The sequence below is a fragment of the Bombus terrestris genome, chromosome 10, assembly GCF_910591885.1.
Source record: "Bombus terrestris chromosome 10, iyBomTerr1.2, whole genome shotgun sequence".
NCBI classification, from domain to species: Eukaryota; Metazoa; Arthropoda; class Insecta; order Hymenoptera; family Apidae; genus Bombus; species Bombus terrestris.
In genome coordinates this window covers 14,960,662-14,980,229 of record NC_063278.1, presented here as the reverse complement: position 1 = coordinate 14,980,229, position 19,568 = coordinate 14,960,662, and the positions used below count along the sequence as shown (strand labels likewise).

Genomic DNA, 19,568 nt, shown 5'->3' with positions numbered 1-19,568 from the left:
TATTTTATTAAATTATGTATGATCCATTTTGTTCTATTGGAACATTATCTTGTTCTATTTTTAATTAACGACATATTTCCTGATAGACTAGAAAAATTTACCGAATATCCAACTGGACAAATTGTAAGTACAAATTAAATAAAAAAAAAGAAGTAAAAGAAAAAAATCTTTCCTGACTGAAAAAACATCGCATAAAAATAAATGACGTCCTGGGGTTTCAAATATTATACTCCGTGCAAATATGGGAAAAGATAATTGGAACTGTAAATAAAGTAAATTGAATTTCTTTGTATTTCTTTTTAATAATTGTCAACATTTTTTATATTTTGCTTCAACGCAAAAAGGTACTTTATGATACATCTACTGCCTTATCACAAAATGTAATGAACTTATATGCAGTAAGCTATAAACTTAACGTGTATGTGTAAAGTTTTATGTGAATTTGCTACAAATTCGTTGTTTGATATTTATTTTTATGTTATAGCGTTGTATTACATGTAGCTTCTTGCAGAAAATATTTTCTACACTTATCTTTTTCATGCTCCGGTTCTTTGAAATTGCACGTTATGCATTTAAAATTATAATACTTTTATAATACTACTTTTTATAACACCTTTTCGCATTATAGGATTTATATGTTATTAAGAAGTATCGTAAAATACTGCATACACAGTAATTTTAAAAAGTTTCTGACCAAACAGTAACTTCTTTTTTTTATTTATTTAATTTTTACTTTACGATTTGTCCAGCTGGACGTTCGGTAAATTTTTCTAGCTTTAAAACAGTAACTTGGAAATATCTTTTTTAATACCATTATCCATTTAAGACATTAATAACTTTCGTCTTAGAAGGCACTTGGTAAAATTTGAAATATATGCTGCAACTGCTAAAACTTGACAAAAGTAAAATTATATGCTGCACTCGTGCGATGCATTAATTTCAAGAATCTTTTATCTCAACGGCATAATGTAGTCCCGCCTGCAGCAGATACTTTTAACAGCTGCTATATCACGATGTAGAGATATTAAAATCTGTAGCGAACATTGTTTACTCATTATTTATTAATAACGCATATACATGCATTAATTGTTGAGGTTTTATCTCGGAATAGAGAGAGGAAATTTTTTTATTATTTAGTTTGTACTTTACAATTTGTCCAGTTGGACATTTGGTAAATTTTTCTAACTTGATTGTTAAATAACATATGGATGGATACCCCAGCGAGATACCATCTTCGAGCTTGACTATTTTATTTCTTTAGTGAAGTCAGTGAGGTGTTTTCTTTTTAATCTTCTTTCTATGAGAGATTTGCTCGCTTCAGCAGCCAGCTGGTTTGGACGTATTGCCGTCTTTCCTTGCATTTTTCTGCGTACCTGCAGATATCTTCTTTAACCGTTGGTATTTTTAAGTCTTTACGTATATCCTCGTTTCTGACATATCATGGGGCGTTGACTATTGTTCTCAGTATCTTCGATTGTACCAACTTTAGTTTATTTATGTGACTCATTGCTGCTGTTTTTGATTTTATTCTCGTTTTGTAAATTTGTAGTTTATTTCTATCCTGAGTTTAGAGTTTCCGCTAGTTAGCCAGTACAGCTATCTTCTTCTTATTCGTATTTTGTTTATAATTGATTTAGTATGTTGTTTCCATGTAAGTTGTGTGTCTGAGTGGAGTCATATAGGAAAAAGTTGTGCAAAATACCGATTTCTACAATATATCCAAAAATCGTTGAAATCGGAGCGTAGTCAGTCTTTCTACAGTTCCACCCGAAGAAGGACAAAGACACAAAAAGACGGATGTATAGCGTTTCCCAAAATACTTTCAAAGAGAATTATACAACTCTGAGAAGCAATGGATTAATCCTTTGCACTCGAGAGGCTACCTGTCTACTTGTCGTCACCACGGCGTTCCGTGTGGCAATTCGAGAAGAGAATGAGAGGTGACAGTCCCTATTTATGCTAGATTTCGACCTCTCCAATTGATGAGAGCGCAATATTGGTGCGTAAATAGGTTCCTTAGCTCTTTATATTGTTTATTATGAAGTGTAAAGTGTTATACCGTAAGATTGGGATGAAATATTTATGCTCAAATTCTTTGGAAACTATGGTTCTGTCAACGTCTGCGACGTTAGTTCAGATTCGACGATCGTGGCAAAAGTATTATAGTTTCGTAAATTTAGAAGCTCTAAAAAAATGGATTTGGAAATTTGTTTAATTAATTCATATATTCTGTAACAAAGAAAAAGAATGAAAGGCCACTTAACCACCTGCGACTTATAGAAGCTTTAGTAGACCAATTGATATTTGACAACCACGAGATCGAGTTTCCACGTCGACTGCTAATTGTGAGATGTGTTCTTACCGAAATAAAGCAGGAGAAGGACACGAAATAACTTATAATTGCGATACTTGTACCGACAAGCCAAGGATGCATCTTGGCAGATGTTTTATAAATTATCGTAAAAAAAATACAGAAAAAATATTAAAAGATGTTATGTTCAAAGATGTAAATGTATATAAATTATTAACATATAATGATTTTTAAGTTAATTTATATATAAAATCATTTTATATTACCTACAAGACACTTGTCACATACGCGCAAAATCACCTCGAGTTGCTACTACGCCCGACCGAAAAGGCCGTCGTGTGCAAAGGGTTAAGATTGAAATTTAAAGAAACTGATATAAACGAGGATATCGCTTTTAACAAATTAAAAGTTGATAAAAATTGATAGCAATTAACGAAGAAGGGATACTTAGATTTTCCGCCGCTCACGATTGCCGATGAGAAACCGTCTTCACGAAAAACCGAGTCATCGAGAATAATGATATATACAGTCCACGTCATAATAGAGTGGGTAGTGCGTAGCAGATGGCACGTGACTCACGCGTTAACCACTCCCGTGATATACTCTGTGAGCCACCCCGTCGCGGCAGCGATTCGTAAATAAATTAGCCTCTATCGGATCTCGAGATAACGCGTTATTTATGGTCAGCTCGTGACGGTGCACCCTTAGGAAAAAGGCGAGCCGCAGGTAAAGCTGATCGCTCGGCTCGCTTAATCTTAATGCAATAGAAGGGATCGACTCGAGCCGCTTCGTGAATCGGGGTGCGTTCAGGTAGAATAAGTGGACTTTGCGGTTCGCCGTTTAACAACGATCATTTTCCCATCCACCGCAATGTCGGACGCCGTCAATTTTATATTTCCTTCTAATTTCGAATCACGATAATTAAGTAACCCATTGAGAACCGAGTACACAGTTATTTGCACCTCTTACTATTACAAGGCTACTCGGATATATGTTTCATCGAAAAGTAAGTGAAGAAGACAAATTATAGGAGATGAAATTGAAAAGTTTTGATTTTTTGTTAGAAAATGTTCTACATAGCAATGAGTATATCGTATAACAGAATTTCAGTGCAATTTTTATTTCTAAGTAGTTACTAATAATGTTAGAAAATAGTAACACAACGTGACCTTTGTAGAAAGAATATAAATGCCAGTGTACGTTAGTTAATTGTTTCTAGATTTTTGTCTGTCATCTACCTAAATGAATTGATCATTGATTTCGTTTTACAGCTAGGAGATGGCACATACAGGCTTTTCTGCAGATATATTTCTTTTTCATCAATTTGGACTACTTGAAATGCATAAGCAGTTTTCTTTTCTTCCTGAAAAACTTGTTTCGTCGCACTTAGACATTTGTAAAAGGCCTTCAATTAATATTCCACATTAAAAAAAAAAAGAAATATTAACTTTATAGATATATTTATCATAAGGAGGTAACATAAATAATCGAAGGTAACAAAAATAAATTCCGAACTGAAATGAAAATTTAAAAAAATAACGTAATTCTCTAAGTTAAAGAGATCTCCTTTCGTCTGATATTCTAACTGCAAGTTTCTGCGTATCGCTTAAATCACGTAGAACTAATCGAACTTATCGACTTCGACCCTTTCTATAATTCCATCTTTATACTCGTCTTCACGCGTGTCTTAACTCTGCAGCATTCGATTCAATTTTCTTCATTTTCACCATGTCCAGGCGTTCCAAGCGAGAAATGCCAAAAGTCAAAAGCTGTAATTCCACGTAAGAAAATTACTTTTCCTGCTAATGATGGTCGACATATCCCGCGCACCTGGAATCCACACGTTCCAAGAAAAGTGGAGATATATTCGCGAAAATGTCACATCCGATATTGCTTTTAAATTGGGTTTTCGGTCGTGTTTTACGGCGGTTGAAACAACTCGACGACGTTCTTTCAGTTTAAGTTTTCTTCGAAGAACAGAACTCGGACTAGATGATTGTCCATTTCAACGAATACGAGGTAAAATGGTAAAAAGAGGGGCAGAATACATATAGAATGGTCGGATAATAGAGGTAGAAATAGAGCAGAATACGTGAGCGTAGGGGTCTTTGTTATCGATCAGTAAGCCAGGTGCACCACGCCCACTTATCAATTAACAACGTTTCAAACGACCACGTCGAAACTTTTGGTAAAACAGAAGTCGCAGTTATTTCTCTTTGATGTGCTATATGGCATGATCGAAGGAGAGTTTTGTGCTTTTAGGAGCCATAAAGAAGTTTTAATAATACAGTCGAACGTCTGTGAGTCGAACCTCAAGGGAAGAGCTAAAATCTTTGAGTTATAGAGGTTTCGACTCAACGAAATTTTCGAGTAAAAGAGATTTAGCGAACAAAAATTTAACGTACAGAAGCTTTGTACAAAGGCATAATCGAAGATCTCGGTGTAAAATCGAGCAGACCCAGTTTTTAGAAAAATTGTATTTGTTGAAGTTTTATGTATTCTTATACGTTGTCGATTGATTGAAGACGTATGCAAATAAAACATTTTTTTTTATTATTATTTAATTTGTTCTTTACAATTTGTCCAGCTGGATATTTGGTAAATTTTTCTAAAAATAAAACATGTATACACGCGACTATGTGCTTCCTTTGCATAAACGAGAACTGTCTATTTGTCGATGAACATCGAATGCCATTAAATATGGACCGTTTATTTTGAAAGTGGTAAAGTATTTTTTTGTTGCCTCGAGAAAATTAAAGGTTAGCATATTAGTCAATTTAAAGATATAAATTAATTATGTCAAGTTTGACAATATTTCTATTAATTTATTAATATGTAATTTGATTATATACATTTCTTTTAGGCGAATTTAACTAAAATAATATATATTTACAAGCTGTAAATGGATTTGCACCATTTTCATAATTAGTTAATTGAAAAAAATATATTTAAATAATTGATAAAATATATTTTGTATTAATCCAATTTTGTTTATGAATAATAACAAGAAATGAAATAGGATTTTTTAGTATTTTTTACTAGTATTAGATAGTATTTTTTATTTTGAACGTTAATTATTTTTATATATTGTTAAACTTAACATCAGATATTGATATTATTTATGCTCCTTATGTGGCAGTGTTTTGAAATATTCATGATGCACAGGAGATATATAAGGTAATAACTGGCATAACTTGTATTTTTCCTATGTAATAGATCTAGCATTGTTATACAAAGATTCTTTGCGGTCAAATTTTTGCGGTCTTCCCCGACATGTAGGTGATAAATCTAACGTCTTAAATTCTGTGTCCTCCATTGATATTTTATATAAAATAGTATACGGTCCACTTTTGCAAAATCTCATCCAATATATTTTCAGCCAGTTTACCTTTTTCTTCGTTAGTATTTTTTCTTGCCCATTTTTGAATTGTTTTGTAGATTTGTAGATTTGTAGATTTTTGCAGAAACGAAATTCTCTCGTTTCATTTCGTGTAAAATACATTTTTTATTTTGTCGACATTGTTTTATAACATCATAATAATCCTGTGGCGTGTACAGGAAATAGACGTATATGTCTATGGAAATTTGACTTATACCACTTTCATAATCAATTGCTACGCAATTTCTTTCATTGGCCAATTTAAAATTGAACAAAGCATTGACATTTTTTAAAATACTAAATATTAACTAGTTATAAATAAAAAGCTTACACTAAATTAATCACAAATTAAATTACAAATTAATAAAAAGGACTTAACGTTCTCGGACGAATAAGATAGTAGACTTTAGAAACTAATGGCCAAATTATTACTTTTGTCGTTCTCTAATTTTAGCCCTTCACATCCCTCTTGACAAATTTGATGTTCACACAGGATTCAATTGAATTGAATAGAATGGAAGATGTTGGTGCAAAAATCGGGCAAGTCCACCTTTTACAAAAATTGTACTTGTTGAAGTTTTATATATTTTCATACATCACCTATTGATCGGTGCAAGAATCAGAAAAGTTCAATGCGTTCATAACAATTTCTGGACTTATCCACATGATCTTTGGGAAGAAGAATCGACCATGTCCAGAACTCGGCCAGTTTTTATTCTAAAATACAGCGTCAGCGATGGTGTTAATGTAACGTCAATCTATCAGTCAATGTGTTTCAAACGTTTAGTAAATCTTTTCTATTAATTGCGTGTCTTTCTTCTTATCGATTCGAAATTTCTTCAGACTGACAAAAATCATACCAGTCACCTGGCAATAAATACGTGCCAATCAGTTTTCAGTGTTTTATCTGAGAAACTGATTGTGGAACACGAAAAAAGTAAAGCAAGAATAAAGATGCGAAGAAACAAAATATTTCATTTCAAATTTCCATTTCGGTACATGAACCGGGCAAGTACAAATATCAAGGAAGATTTCCCAGGGACATTTTTCAAAAACGTAAAAAGTATCATTTTCTGTATTATTCGTCGCATTAATGCCTTGTTACATCCGAAATATTAGCGTGATTGCTTAAACAAGTCGTATTTGATTCAGTTTTGTCACTTTCCCACGACTTTTAAAATCTGCACTTGTTCAAGTCGGTTTTTACACCAAGGTTTTCGATTACATTCACCTTTTTATAAAGTGTTGGCAATTTAAGCTTTCTCTTAGAGCTCATTTTATTCGACGTATATAAATGCGAAAGTTAAAGACGCGGGAGACTATGGCGATTACGCGCTCGACCGACGAAAAACAATTACCTTATATGGATATGAATGGAATTGAAGGCCAAAGAAGCAGGATATCGCTTGTCTTGTTTTTCGAAACAATCCTAACGATTGGAAGAAAGAAGACAATATTGAACGATTGGTTCCTCGCATCTTGAAACACGCGGCATAATTACAGGCACACTTCAAGTTGCAGCGGCCAGAGAAGTTTGATTTACGGAGGTAAACTTCGACCTGTAGAGCTCTGGTTATTTTATTGGGTTGGCAACTGAGTGATTGCGGATTTTGTGATTAGGTGGTAATGACAAAATCCGCAATCAAGAAAATTGCTGACCCAATAAATTAGAGTTATAGAGGTAAAATAACGCATCTGGGTACGTGGCAAATAATTCGAGTTAACCCCTTGCCATACTTTTACGAGTCTGAGTCGTGATGGGAATTTTGAGCCAAACCTGAATATCACGAGTCAAGCTCGTGGTCTAATTTCATGTCAAACGTGAATATCACGAGTCTCGTTCGTACTCTTAATCTCGGGCCAAGTATGAATGTATCGAATGGTGTCTTTTTTCTAAACACGAGCGCAGCTATCTACGCACTCAGTCGCGCGATCTCATGTTTCAAGTTCCGGCACTCTGTCTTCGTCGCTTCGACTCTTTCCCTGACCATTCAGACGCAACGTTTGGGCCCGGATTCTTCCGATTTAAATGGTATGGCAAGGGGTTACGGTGAGTTTTATTTCAACTTCTAAGGATCACAATTGTAGTCTCATAGTCTTCAGAAGTTGGAGTTATCGAGGTTCGAAGAGCTACTGTCATTTGTCCAACGAAACGATAGAGTGGGTACGCAAAGAAAACGTGATTGTTGCGGCTGCAGCTATTGGGTTGATAACTAGCGACACTCGATTATGAGAGTTTACGTTGATAAGTTCGCTAATTCCGTTAGTATGTACAAAATTGTAGCTATTTAATATTGATCAATTGCAGCTGCGAATCGAATTGATTTATTATATTGTGAAACCAGCAATATTCTCTCTGGAATATTATATTGTGAAACCAACAATATTCTGGAAATTGGAAGCACCCAATATGCGAGAATGACGTCAATGTCGCGGCATGATTAACTAAAATGTACTTTGCGGTGCCGAGTTTCGAGCTTCGATCTATCTCCTCAACTATATTAGGGATAATAATAATTTTTCATTATGTGGAACATCATTTTTGTGGACATTTTTCGCAGTTAATATTCCAACGAGAAAGAAAAATTGCTCAGGAATGGAAATGCGAAAAGTAGTAAATATAGAGTTTCATTTCCATTATACGTATCTCTCTCTTCTTTAAGAACCTGAATTCGTGCAATGGAATCTCCGATTTCATAAATGCAAAATATGAGAAGGACATTTCTCTTTATACACCTACTTCAGATTACTAAATACCGTGCAGTGCAGTGTGGAAGTCAACAATAGCATTATACTACAAACTCAATAAAATATCTAGGTTCATACTTGGACAATAAACTAACTGACTTAGAAACAACACATTAAACAAAAAATAAAACGTATCAAATTAGTTAATAAGGAGCAATTAGACTCGCTTATCTCAATAAAATCGAAACTTAGCAGGAATAACAAAATTTTGATATACAAATGTGTAACCGATTTAGATATATAGAATCCAGCTGCGAGGAATGGCAGTCAAGCCACAGATTCAAAAAATTGAAAGTCAACGAGCTAAGATCCTCCCTGCAATCATGAACGTGCACTGGTACGTTAGAAATCACGATATTCAGTGGCAAATTGTTGCATTATACTAACTATTACATTGCAGTTACACTACAATGGCAAACTGTTACTTACATTGTTACAGTAGTCTTACTGCATTAAGATGACTGGAACGAAAACACTCTTTAGACTTAATATAATTTCATTCTTAACATAATTTTCCTCTCATCGTACAAACAACAATACTACTGTAAATAACAATATTCATGTGACTTTTAGAGTACTTGTTGCTTGAAGTCACAGGTACTCTTCGCCTTAACTATTTATAACTATTTATGAACTATACTAACTTTAATAATTATACTAACTACTTATAAACATTTATAAGTATTTGTAAATATTATGATACAGATACAAGTACATATGAAATTGGAAAAAGAATTAAAGATTATAATTTATATAAGGTTTTTCATCTGAAAGTTACAAATGAAATGGAACATTTATATTATAACCTCTAACTTCATTGTAATTCAACTTTTATCAACATAGAGGAAGAAATTTTAGGAAGAGATTTTTTATTTCGGATGGAGTGGTAGTATTCGTAAAAACTATTAAACTTAAGGGAAGCGCTAAGAGTAGCAAGTGGTGAATCCATTTATCCTTTGTCACGATCCTGTCTATACCGAACTGCTGTATCATAATCCACTTTGTCAACTCTTATAAAACTTTTCCCATATTCACTCCACCACGGACAGTGATACATTGTCGTGCTCCTCGCGAGTGAGATTTTCCAAAATTCATCATCCATAAAACTATATGTTAATCATAGAAACCTGACCGAGGAGGAACCTGATGCTTCGATTAATACTAGAACTACCTCACCAATTGAATTGACTGATTTTACAAATTTATTTTCAAATTCTTACTTCGTGTTACATTTTTTCCCGCAATGATATAATGAGTTTCGCAACGATAACTAAAAGAATAATATAATGAATTTTATTTTATTTTTTATGTATTCAAACTCAAAATAATTTTGTATTAAGGCTACTTATACCAATACCAGTCATTTTGACTGGTACTTGTCAAAGTATAAAAGAATCTTGCAATCTGTTTATCGAATCCCAATTAAACAGTTTCCTCGTTTTGTACAACTTTGCACACGTTTTTAAAATTTTTACTGCGTATCATTCGATATGACGATATCAGTTATTAGGAAAATTTCGGATCGATTGCTAGATCGCTAGATGCCAACATTAGAAATACCATACCAGTCAAAACGACTGGTTCTACAATTTTATAAATGTATTGACCCTCGTTTAGGTCCATGTTCCCAGATGGATTAATAATACCAAAAATGTACTATATAACATGAAATTCCTTCTGTAAGAAAGTAATAAATCAATAAATATAAAAATATTCTATTGTTATGTATTTTTTAAAGACCAAACATTTTGACTGGTTTTGCTAAAAATAGTTTCATGTTAACTACCGGTAGTTCTAGTGTTAAAGTTGCAATCAATTTTAAACTAATAATAATCAAACCCAATATGAAGCGAACTATATGTGTGCCACCAACAACTGCCAAGGTAAATTTTCGCCCCCAAACTATGTAATGTATTTGACGAACTTTGAAAGTAACCTTGTATTATTCCTGACAAAGAATCGGACGATAAATTCCAAATAATATTACTTTGCAGCTGGACATATTGGAAAGAATTATTTCAATGAAACAATGAGAGGCCACGTATGTATCTCTTTTATGGTTGACAGAAAATCAGTTCACAGATTTGTATCAAATATTGCTTTCTCCATTAACAATTTATTTCGATGTTTAAAGAATTCTCTTAACTGCGTTCGACGTGTATACACGTGTATACACGTCAATCCAAAACTTTATTTCGCTGCGATTGACGTGTATACTCGTCGTGTGAAATAAAAAATTACCATTAACTATAAAAACTTAAAATTTTAGTAAAAAGTAAAATAAATAACATTTAGTGGTATGTTTCCTTTGTACTCCCAATAAACCCATTGTGTATTTTATACAAAAAAGCTTGATTATTTGATTATTCTCCTTAGTGCGTGTACCGTTTATTCCTCGAATTGTTTTGTGTACTCTGCTGCGTATAACTTTATAATCAGCTTATGTAACTTTATATCACGTACATCATGAAAGGCAAATCCACTTCGAAGATTGACCGTCTGCTAAAAAAATGGAATCCGTAAGGAGCCACGTTACCACACTGAATTAACTGAATTTTTTTAATTTTCTCCTTTATGAATTTTATTATTTTTTGACAATGTTTAAGTTTTTAATAACGATGCCTTTTTCAACAATGAAATATTAATTTTCTATTGAATTAAAATGTAATCCTTCCTTATTTTGCTTTACTTTTTTTCGTAAACTTTATTTAATTAATTGCTTGATTTTAACTACGCACACCATAAGCGAGTTTTGAAACTAAATTCCGTAATTAAAAGGTTAATATCAAAACATTAAATGCTTAAAAGATATAAAATATCACGTTAGTGTCTATATTTGTTTATCTCCAGAAAAGCAAAAAAATACTTGAACATATTCCGTACATACATTACACGGTGTCCTAAAATCGGTTGAATGCAAATTCTATTCTACATGCAGTTCGATTCTACATGAAAAAATTAATCAAAAAAAGAACAACATTATCTCGTTAAAGACTTCGTTTTCGAAAAAAATGAGTTTGAAAACTAATCACCCTTTTCATATTTCGAAATTTACAGTTAATACGTATTATTCTTTCAAAAATGAAGCTTTAAATGAAAAAGATGCTATTCCATTATTCGATTTATTTTCGTATATGCAGTCACCACCCGGCCTTTTTAAACATCCTATATATTATAGAAAAATACGTCTACCTGAATCATAAAATTATGGGTTTCACAACAAAAGCTTGTATACAATTTGTTAATTTTCATTCTATAATAAGTCAAGACACATATAAATCATTTTTCAAAATACAAATTATCATCTAAAAACATGGAAAATTTTTCGTTACGTTCCTTCGATTTCTCGTAAAAGAATCTAACAAAGTGAAGTCGTTACATGCTCGACGATGATAAAATTCCTTTTAGCGACTAGTAACGTAAGGTCATATATCATCGTTAAAATTGTCAAATCTACCGTATCCTCTATCCAAAAGCACACATTATCCATCAATATCAAAACGTACGTAGCTTCACGCACATCACAGAATCACATATTACTCTCGCCGCTATCAGTGGCGTTTAAAATATCTTTTTCAAGCAAAAAAATACTATGAAAATCCGAGAAATGTATAGACGTAGATGATATCTAAGCAGAGATTAAACCCAGCGAGATGTTGAATATGAAAACCAAGGTACGTAAACCGAGAGTGCAACCTGGATGAAGGATAAGTCAATCTTAATACAACTTTGTCATTCAATAAACCAACAGCCAGGAAATCGAAATTATTTTATATTCCCGGTTGGTTCGAAACTTAAACTCAGCTCTGAAAAATTAATTTGTGACAGAGATAACGCAGATTAATGTAGAATAATTATTTTACTGTTATCATATACACAGTGTCCACGAAATCATAGTACAAGCGATTGGGTGGTTGGATTTTACGTGTAAAAATAAGTCGAAGATAAAGAATTTTTTTTTTATTTACAAGTATTTTACAATCAATTCTCGCATTGAGAATTTTGAGTAAGTTTCTCTGGCGTGGCTTAGTGACATGGACAATTATCTATAATAAGTTAATAAATTTATTAATTTATTATAAATAAGTATAATTTATAAATAATAATATTATAAATAAGTAAATATTACTTATTAGAAATATCTAGTTGAATCTAGTGCTTAAGTCTAACGGATAGTGTTTTTTTAGCCTGCGGATCTGGTCCGACGTATTAAGTAATTTAGCAATTAGAGGGTTTCGACGTTTATTGACTCTTTTGATATATCTATTGCTATATTTTGTTATTTTTTCTTTGACTATGGGTATTTTGAAATAGCGATGTATTGCTTCGTTGGTAATATACCAGGGTGCATTTATTAGGGATCTTAGCGTTTTCGATTGGAAGCGTTGGAGTATTTCAATGTTGGAATTACTTGCTGTCCCCCGTAGTTGGATTCCGTAGGTCCAGACAGGTTTTATTATGGTCTTATGTATGTATGGTCTACACTATAGAGTGTAATTTTGTTCTGCGTGCTTAGGTTGGAACGTCGGCCAGTGAGCCAGTAGAATTTTTTAAGTTCTTTTCCTTGAGTTGGTTCGATTTGTCTATGATGTGTTCAAAGATAAACAATGACAATTTTTTCTTTGAAACTACGTTTTCGAGAAACGCGTACGCTAGTTGTAAGTTACGACGTATCCGACTTCTCTTTTTGCTCGTGCTGATGATAATTTTATTGGACGAGCAGAGCTATGTATGCAGCAACGCGGTCGATATTTTGAACACCTGTTACGTTAATAAAATGATTTTTAAAAAGAAATACTTTTATCCTTATTTATGAAACCATTTCAAACGCGGATACTGTGAAACTCAGATAGCAGCAATGGTAGGAAGCAAATTGTGACATTGTCCATGTATATAAATATCAATGCGAGGGGAAAGAGAAGTCGGATACCTCGAAACTCATAATTAGTACACGGTCAGCCGACCGATCTTCAATCTCATTTTTCTCGAAAACGAAATCTTAAACGAAAAAATATTATTCTTCTTTTCCAACTTATTTTTACACGTAGAATCATCCCTCGACAACTTGTACCGTGATTGCAGAAGCACTCAGCGTTATAAGCTTAACGAATATAGATTATACAAGATCAAATAACTGCAAATGTTTCCTTTAAGGAAAAATGTACGTTGTAACTGGCAAAATACGCTGTAGTTTGACGAAGTATTATTGTAAGCAAATGTGTATTACGGTAAGTTGGTGTTGTTGCTATGAATTTTTTAATTCAGAAAGGATTGCAGAATCCTATATCGCGTGGACCTTGATCTCCCTACGATAAATATTATCCACCCTCGGTAGCGTTGGTAACGAGATCGTATCTGACGGCGTTGCGTGTCATTTGCATATTTCAGCCGGAGGCATCGAGTAGATCCTTGCTTTTGGCAATGCGAAATGCAGAAGGGTGGCAACCGCGGTTCGATTTACATTTCAGTATCGAAACGGTTCTTCTACCCCCAGGTGACTAACGTGGCTTAAGCAGAGTGGCAAGAGTTTCACGTGTCGTTGATGTCGCTTTGTAATTTGAATAGAAAAAAAGTTTTCAACGAAGAAATATTAATAATTTCTTTCATTGTTAATCTTCTAGTCAAGGAGAGAATGGAAGCAAATACTAACAATAAGACCCAACATTTTTACCAATTTTCCTAACAAAGGATAAACAATGCGAGTACTTACCCTGGCAGGACATGGCGAACTGTCCCGGGAGAGACTGCCGAGAGTCACCAATAACCGACGCGAAGCCCCCAACACTGAATCTCGCCATCCCTCTGTAAAAATAAATACAGAACTCTGTTATTTATCGAAGAACAGTTTTTTAGGCTTTATGTGGCAGTCGTATTTGCTTCAACGAATTTTTTATTTTTTCATGGATAACTTGTAACTACATATATTCCGGGATATTAGGATGTTTCGAGCAATGTTATAATATATTATATACATTATATATATGTAGCGGCACATGAACTAGAGGACAATCCGAATCACCTTGTGTAGTGCCCCAGAGTATCAACATCGATAGGATATACATAATGTAAGAATAAACCAACTCTGGACAAGCAATGTCGCCGCCACGTGTAACCATCAAACATAGGCGAATAGAAACTTTTCGGTACTCTCTCGATCAGTATAAATAAATGAACACGATCTTAAGGTAACCAGCTTTTCAGTCTTAGTCTCGAGCGATTTTAGTAGCGATCAACACACAGTTTTTAGCGAATCAGTTAGCACCGAGCGTCTTAGCGAACATTCTTTTAACGACCCGTAGCGAGCAATCTACGGTTGACTCTGTATTTATAATTATTTCAAAATATATTTGACGGTTTCAACATCGAGTAATCTCGTTATTAAACTACCACACGACCAACCATCCTCAATATATATATACTATACAAATATAATATATTATTAAGTATCCTAATACAGGCGAACCTCTGCAACTTGAAAATCTCAGTAAGACTACAATTTTGTTCATTCCCTCACGCTTCGCTGCGAAGACCTCTAGAAGTCGAAATAAAAGTCACTTTAACTTGAATTATTTGCCACGTGTCCAGATGTATTATTTTACGCCTGTAAGTCGAATTTAGAATAGCCAGAACTATACAGATCAAAGTTGAACTTCTATTGCCGGTGCATCTGCAAGTCGAAGTATGCTTCTAGCTATACCGCGTGTCACAAGATGTGAAAAATCAATCGTTCGATATCGTCTCCTTTCTTTTTCTTTCTTTTTTTTATTTGGCAGACTTTTTACAATCAATTCTCATTGAGAATTATAAGTAAATTATTTTGGCGTGGTACTGTAACTGGAGTATAAGAGTTTATAGTATATTCGATTTTAATTGAATCCAATGCTTAAATCTAAAGGGTAATGTCTTTTTAGTCTGCGGATCTGATCCGTCATGTCAAATACTTGGATAACTAATGGGTTTTGGTGGTTGTTAACTCTTATATTATATCTCTTGCTGGATACTCTTTGGATATTTCTTTTTTAACTGTGGATATCTTAAGGTCGCGATATATTGTTTCGTTGGTAACATATCAAGGCTCCTTTCTTTTGACTGTTAAGATTGTCTTGAATAACGTAAGACAAGCCGTATCCTGCTCCTTTGCGTTTTTTGTCGCCCGAATGCATAATTGTCATCGTCTTCCGCGTCTTTAACTTTTGCATCCATATACGTCGAATAAACTGAGTTTTAAAAGAAAGCTTAAAACACTTTAAAACTTAAAAAGCTTTAAAACTTTGTGAAAAGGTGAATGTAACTGTCCCTTTTTACAAAGCTTCCGTATGTCGAATTTTCGTTCGTTACGTCGCTTTCACTCAGAAATTTCGACAAGTGGAAACTTTAGAATCTCTAGAACTCGAAGGTTTTAGCTCTATTCTTGAGGTTGCAGTTACTGAGGTCCGACTGTACTTACGAACGAAGACACACTAAATGCACACTGAAGGTTATTATTTACAAATATGATGATTCTTGATAACAGGGAATGACTCCCCATCCATTTCGATGATCTTGAAATATGTTGTGAAGCTCATTATTCTGAACTACTTTTCCCTAAATACGTTACCGTCGCTCAGCCTTAGGTTCCGAGATTTTATTTTATCTTTTTTTATTTTTTATTTAATTTATACTTTACAATTTGTCCAGCTAGACATTCGATAAATTTTGGTTCCGAGATGTCCAGAAAAACTTCAATTCAATTGCCATTACACTTCACAGCTGGCGTGGGTGATCGCTGCACGCATCTTTATATAGCCCACCTTAAACTCAACTCACTAATGCTAATGGTTTTTAATATATAATGGAATATAATGGAACAGAAAAAGGTAAATTAATGGGTTATAATTAGGCTAGATGACAAACTAAATAACATTCGATCGCTAATGCTAGCATAATTTAATTTTTATTTCATTTGATTTCGTAAGAGTATCGTAAATTCAATTAGTAATTACCATTCATTGCTATTTATACGTACCACTAAACGTAAACTTATGTATAACGCAAAAACTAAGGCCGTGCGTGATTATTATTAGGTTGCGTGCTGGGGACATGTATACGTACATACATCGTCATAAATAATTATAAACTCAACCCTACTTTTAGAAGTTTCATAATATTAAACCAAAAACTGACGAAAATTTTCTATTTATATAACTTCATATTATGATACAAAACAAAACTAAAGATACAATGAAGACAAATTTTCTTCTTTTGAAGTCTGGAAACAATTAAATTTCCTCTTATAGTTGTGTCTTTTGATGCGAATAAATATAAACTCAATTATTAATTTAATAATTTTAATTAATTTTGTTAGCTTTCCATTCGATATTTAGTGAATTTTTCTTTATTTCTTATTACTACTATTAATCTATTTGATACACGAACTTATTTAAAGTTTCCTATTGAATATCCGCCCACGCGGATTATATTCTTTTTTTAAATTGAACGATATTTTCTATAGGTGGTTTCTCCTGGCCGTAAATTTTTCTTACTGAGAAGCTTCTCCACAGACTCTCGGTCGGGTTCAGATCAGGACTCAATCTTTTTTTTTATTATTATTATTTAATTTATACTTTACAATTTATCCAGCTGGACATTCGGTAAATTTTTCTAACTTCAAATCTTGAAACCACTATTTTGCAGTAGCTGCTGTACGAGGAAGAATATTCTGTTGTTGAAAAATTGTCTTGTTGTCTTCTATTTGGACTATGAAAAGTAATAATTCGTCATATAACATCTCCCGATATCCTATAGCGTTTAATTTATCCTTTAGAAAAACAATTTCGTTTAACATATCCAGGTATGATCGGTGGTTTCTCGAAAATATTGGAGAAATAACGCAGAAAATATTTTTGAGTCTATAATTATTCACAGCGCTGTATCTACTGGCTCTAATTAATACATACACATGTACGTTTAATATGAACAGACAAACAAAATGTACTCGTAAATAACATCATGTTAGTCATATTGCAAAATTCCTATTTCGAGGCTAATATAATTTTGATAATCGAATAACTGTATTTCTCGATATAATAGCAAAAATGTTTCTAGTGACATGATATGAATTATAATATATAGCAATAAATTCAATAATTATAAATTTTAATATACAGATTTGTTACCAATTAGTCTCTCTTTAAATGAAAATCTTAAAAAATACGTGATATTAAAATTACATAATAATAAAAATATTTTTACGTATACCCGGAACGTATACATGTATAGAGAAAAATTATTCACAGTCATGCCCTTGACAACATATTTCGAGTTCATTGAAATCGGTAGCGGATAACTTCTCGTAAATAATTATCAAACTTTAACAAATTCTCCGATTCTCTTGCTATTAATTTTATTCACTGGCAAGCAGAATATTCAAAGATTCTAGATATGATCACGACAATCAACGACGAAATAAAATTTATAGGACAGGGGCAACGTGTATCCTATCGTATAGATATCGTTATTTATCCCAACGACCTGTTTTATCGCGTCGAATATTTACCAGCGCGTGGCATAATGCGAATAAGAAAACAGAATACAAAGCGAGAAGGGGAGCAGCGACAGGGTAAGCCGCAAGGGAGTTTCATATTGCTGGATTAAGCGTTCAACTTCCACCTTCGACTCTGTCTCTGTTTCCTTGCTCGGTGTCTTAAGCCTCAACCTGCTAAGTTATGGTCACGACTTTCATTAAACGGTTAGATGACGGATCGCTTTGTCTCGTTTAGATTACGGCCGGCGATGAAACCAGATTTAATCACGGGAGAAGATCCTATATTCGGCAGCGACCACCATCGTTACTAATCCGCGAACATTTCGTTGTAATATTCTCGAAACGTGCTCCTACGTAGCTGGTGTAATTAAAGCGAGCTGTCTCTACGGTTGCGTGTGCATAAAGAGGATTTTATAGCTGCCAAAGTACATACTTCGTGCTATAATAAAGATTAGTTGAGTAAATTATATTCTGTGTGCTATTTTTAGCGCTCGCTACTTTACGTTCAAGTTCCTATTATTCGAAATTGACAGGTACGCAGAAAAATACAAGGAAAGAACGGCAACAAATTCAAATCAGCTGGTTGCTGATGCGAGCAAAACTCTCATAGAAAGAAGGCTAAAAAGAAAATGCCCCACTAACCTCACTAAAAAAATAAAATAGACAAACTCGAAGATCCCGCTGGGAGTAACCATCCACATGTTATTTAGCAATAAAGCTAGAAAAATTTACCAAATGTCCAGCTGGATAAATTGTAAAGTACAAATTAAATAATAACAAAAAAGTTCCTATGATTTCTATATTCTCCATGTACATATATGTAGTATCGGGGCCAAAAGGCCTAAGGTATCGGCCGAACCGTAAACAAAGTTGCAAGAGCCGCGGCATCGTCAGGTACATCAATGTGCCGTTGTGTCTTTTAAGTGGGACCTGCGTGACCCTGACCACGGGCGTTTCGGGACACCTGTTCCGAAGGACGGAAAAAGGCAAAGAGACGCTAGAGGCAGAGTTAGTTGAGATGCCGGAGAGGACGGATGCTAAAGGTGTGCAGAGTGTGAGTTGAGAAGCGAGAGCGAGCGAGTGTAGAAGCCGGAGGGTATGAATCGGGAAGTCGAAAGCCGCCTATGAGAATAAGACGCACGACAGCATTGTAATCATTTCGTTGCTTCGAATATCATTTATTAAATCAAAACATCATTACTTGTCCTTTCCTCTAAGACCCATTCAGATACTACACAAATTTTGGGGGCTCGAGCCGGGATCTAGAGCGCTAAGTGACAAGTAGAAGTGATATTTCGGAACAATGAGTGACTACAATGCAGGAGAAGCAGATTTGACTGACGAGCAGGTGGCTCAGATGCAAATACCTGAGTTAAAAAACGAGCTGAAAAGACGACGGCTGAGATTAGCGGGTAGAAAGCGCGAGCTGGTAGCGTGATTGCTGGCTGCGGTACTTTTAGAGCGGGAACACGGTGCACGAGAAGAAGACGACGACGACGACGATGAGATGGGCGTGATTGGGGACCGTTTAGACGGCAACGGTCCAGGGAATCACGATCTCAATAGTCAAGACGGCGGAGTTCGGGTGACTCCAGTGGGAAGACGAC

At 34.1% G+C, this 19,568-nt stretch overlaps 1 protein-coding gene across 2 annotated transcripts in view; it reads right to left on the bottom strand.

The window, feature by feature from the left end:
- LOC100650308 (vesicular acetylcholine transporter) overlaps window positions 1-19,568 on the bottom strand; it is a 202,408-nt gene that overhangs the window by 127,750 nt on the left and 55,090 nt on the right. For both annotated transcript variants that reach the window (XM_048409701.1, XM_048409702.1), the window contains exon 3: window positions 14,149-14,240. In XM_048409701.1, coding sequence (XP_048265658.1) covers window positions 14,149-14,240 — 92 coding nt within the window. The remainder of the gene's footprint in view (window positions 1-14,148; window positions 14,241-19,568) is intronic.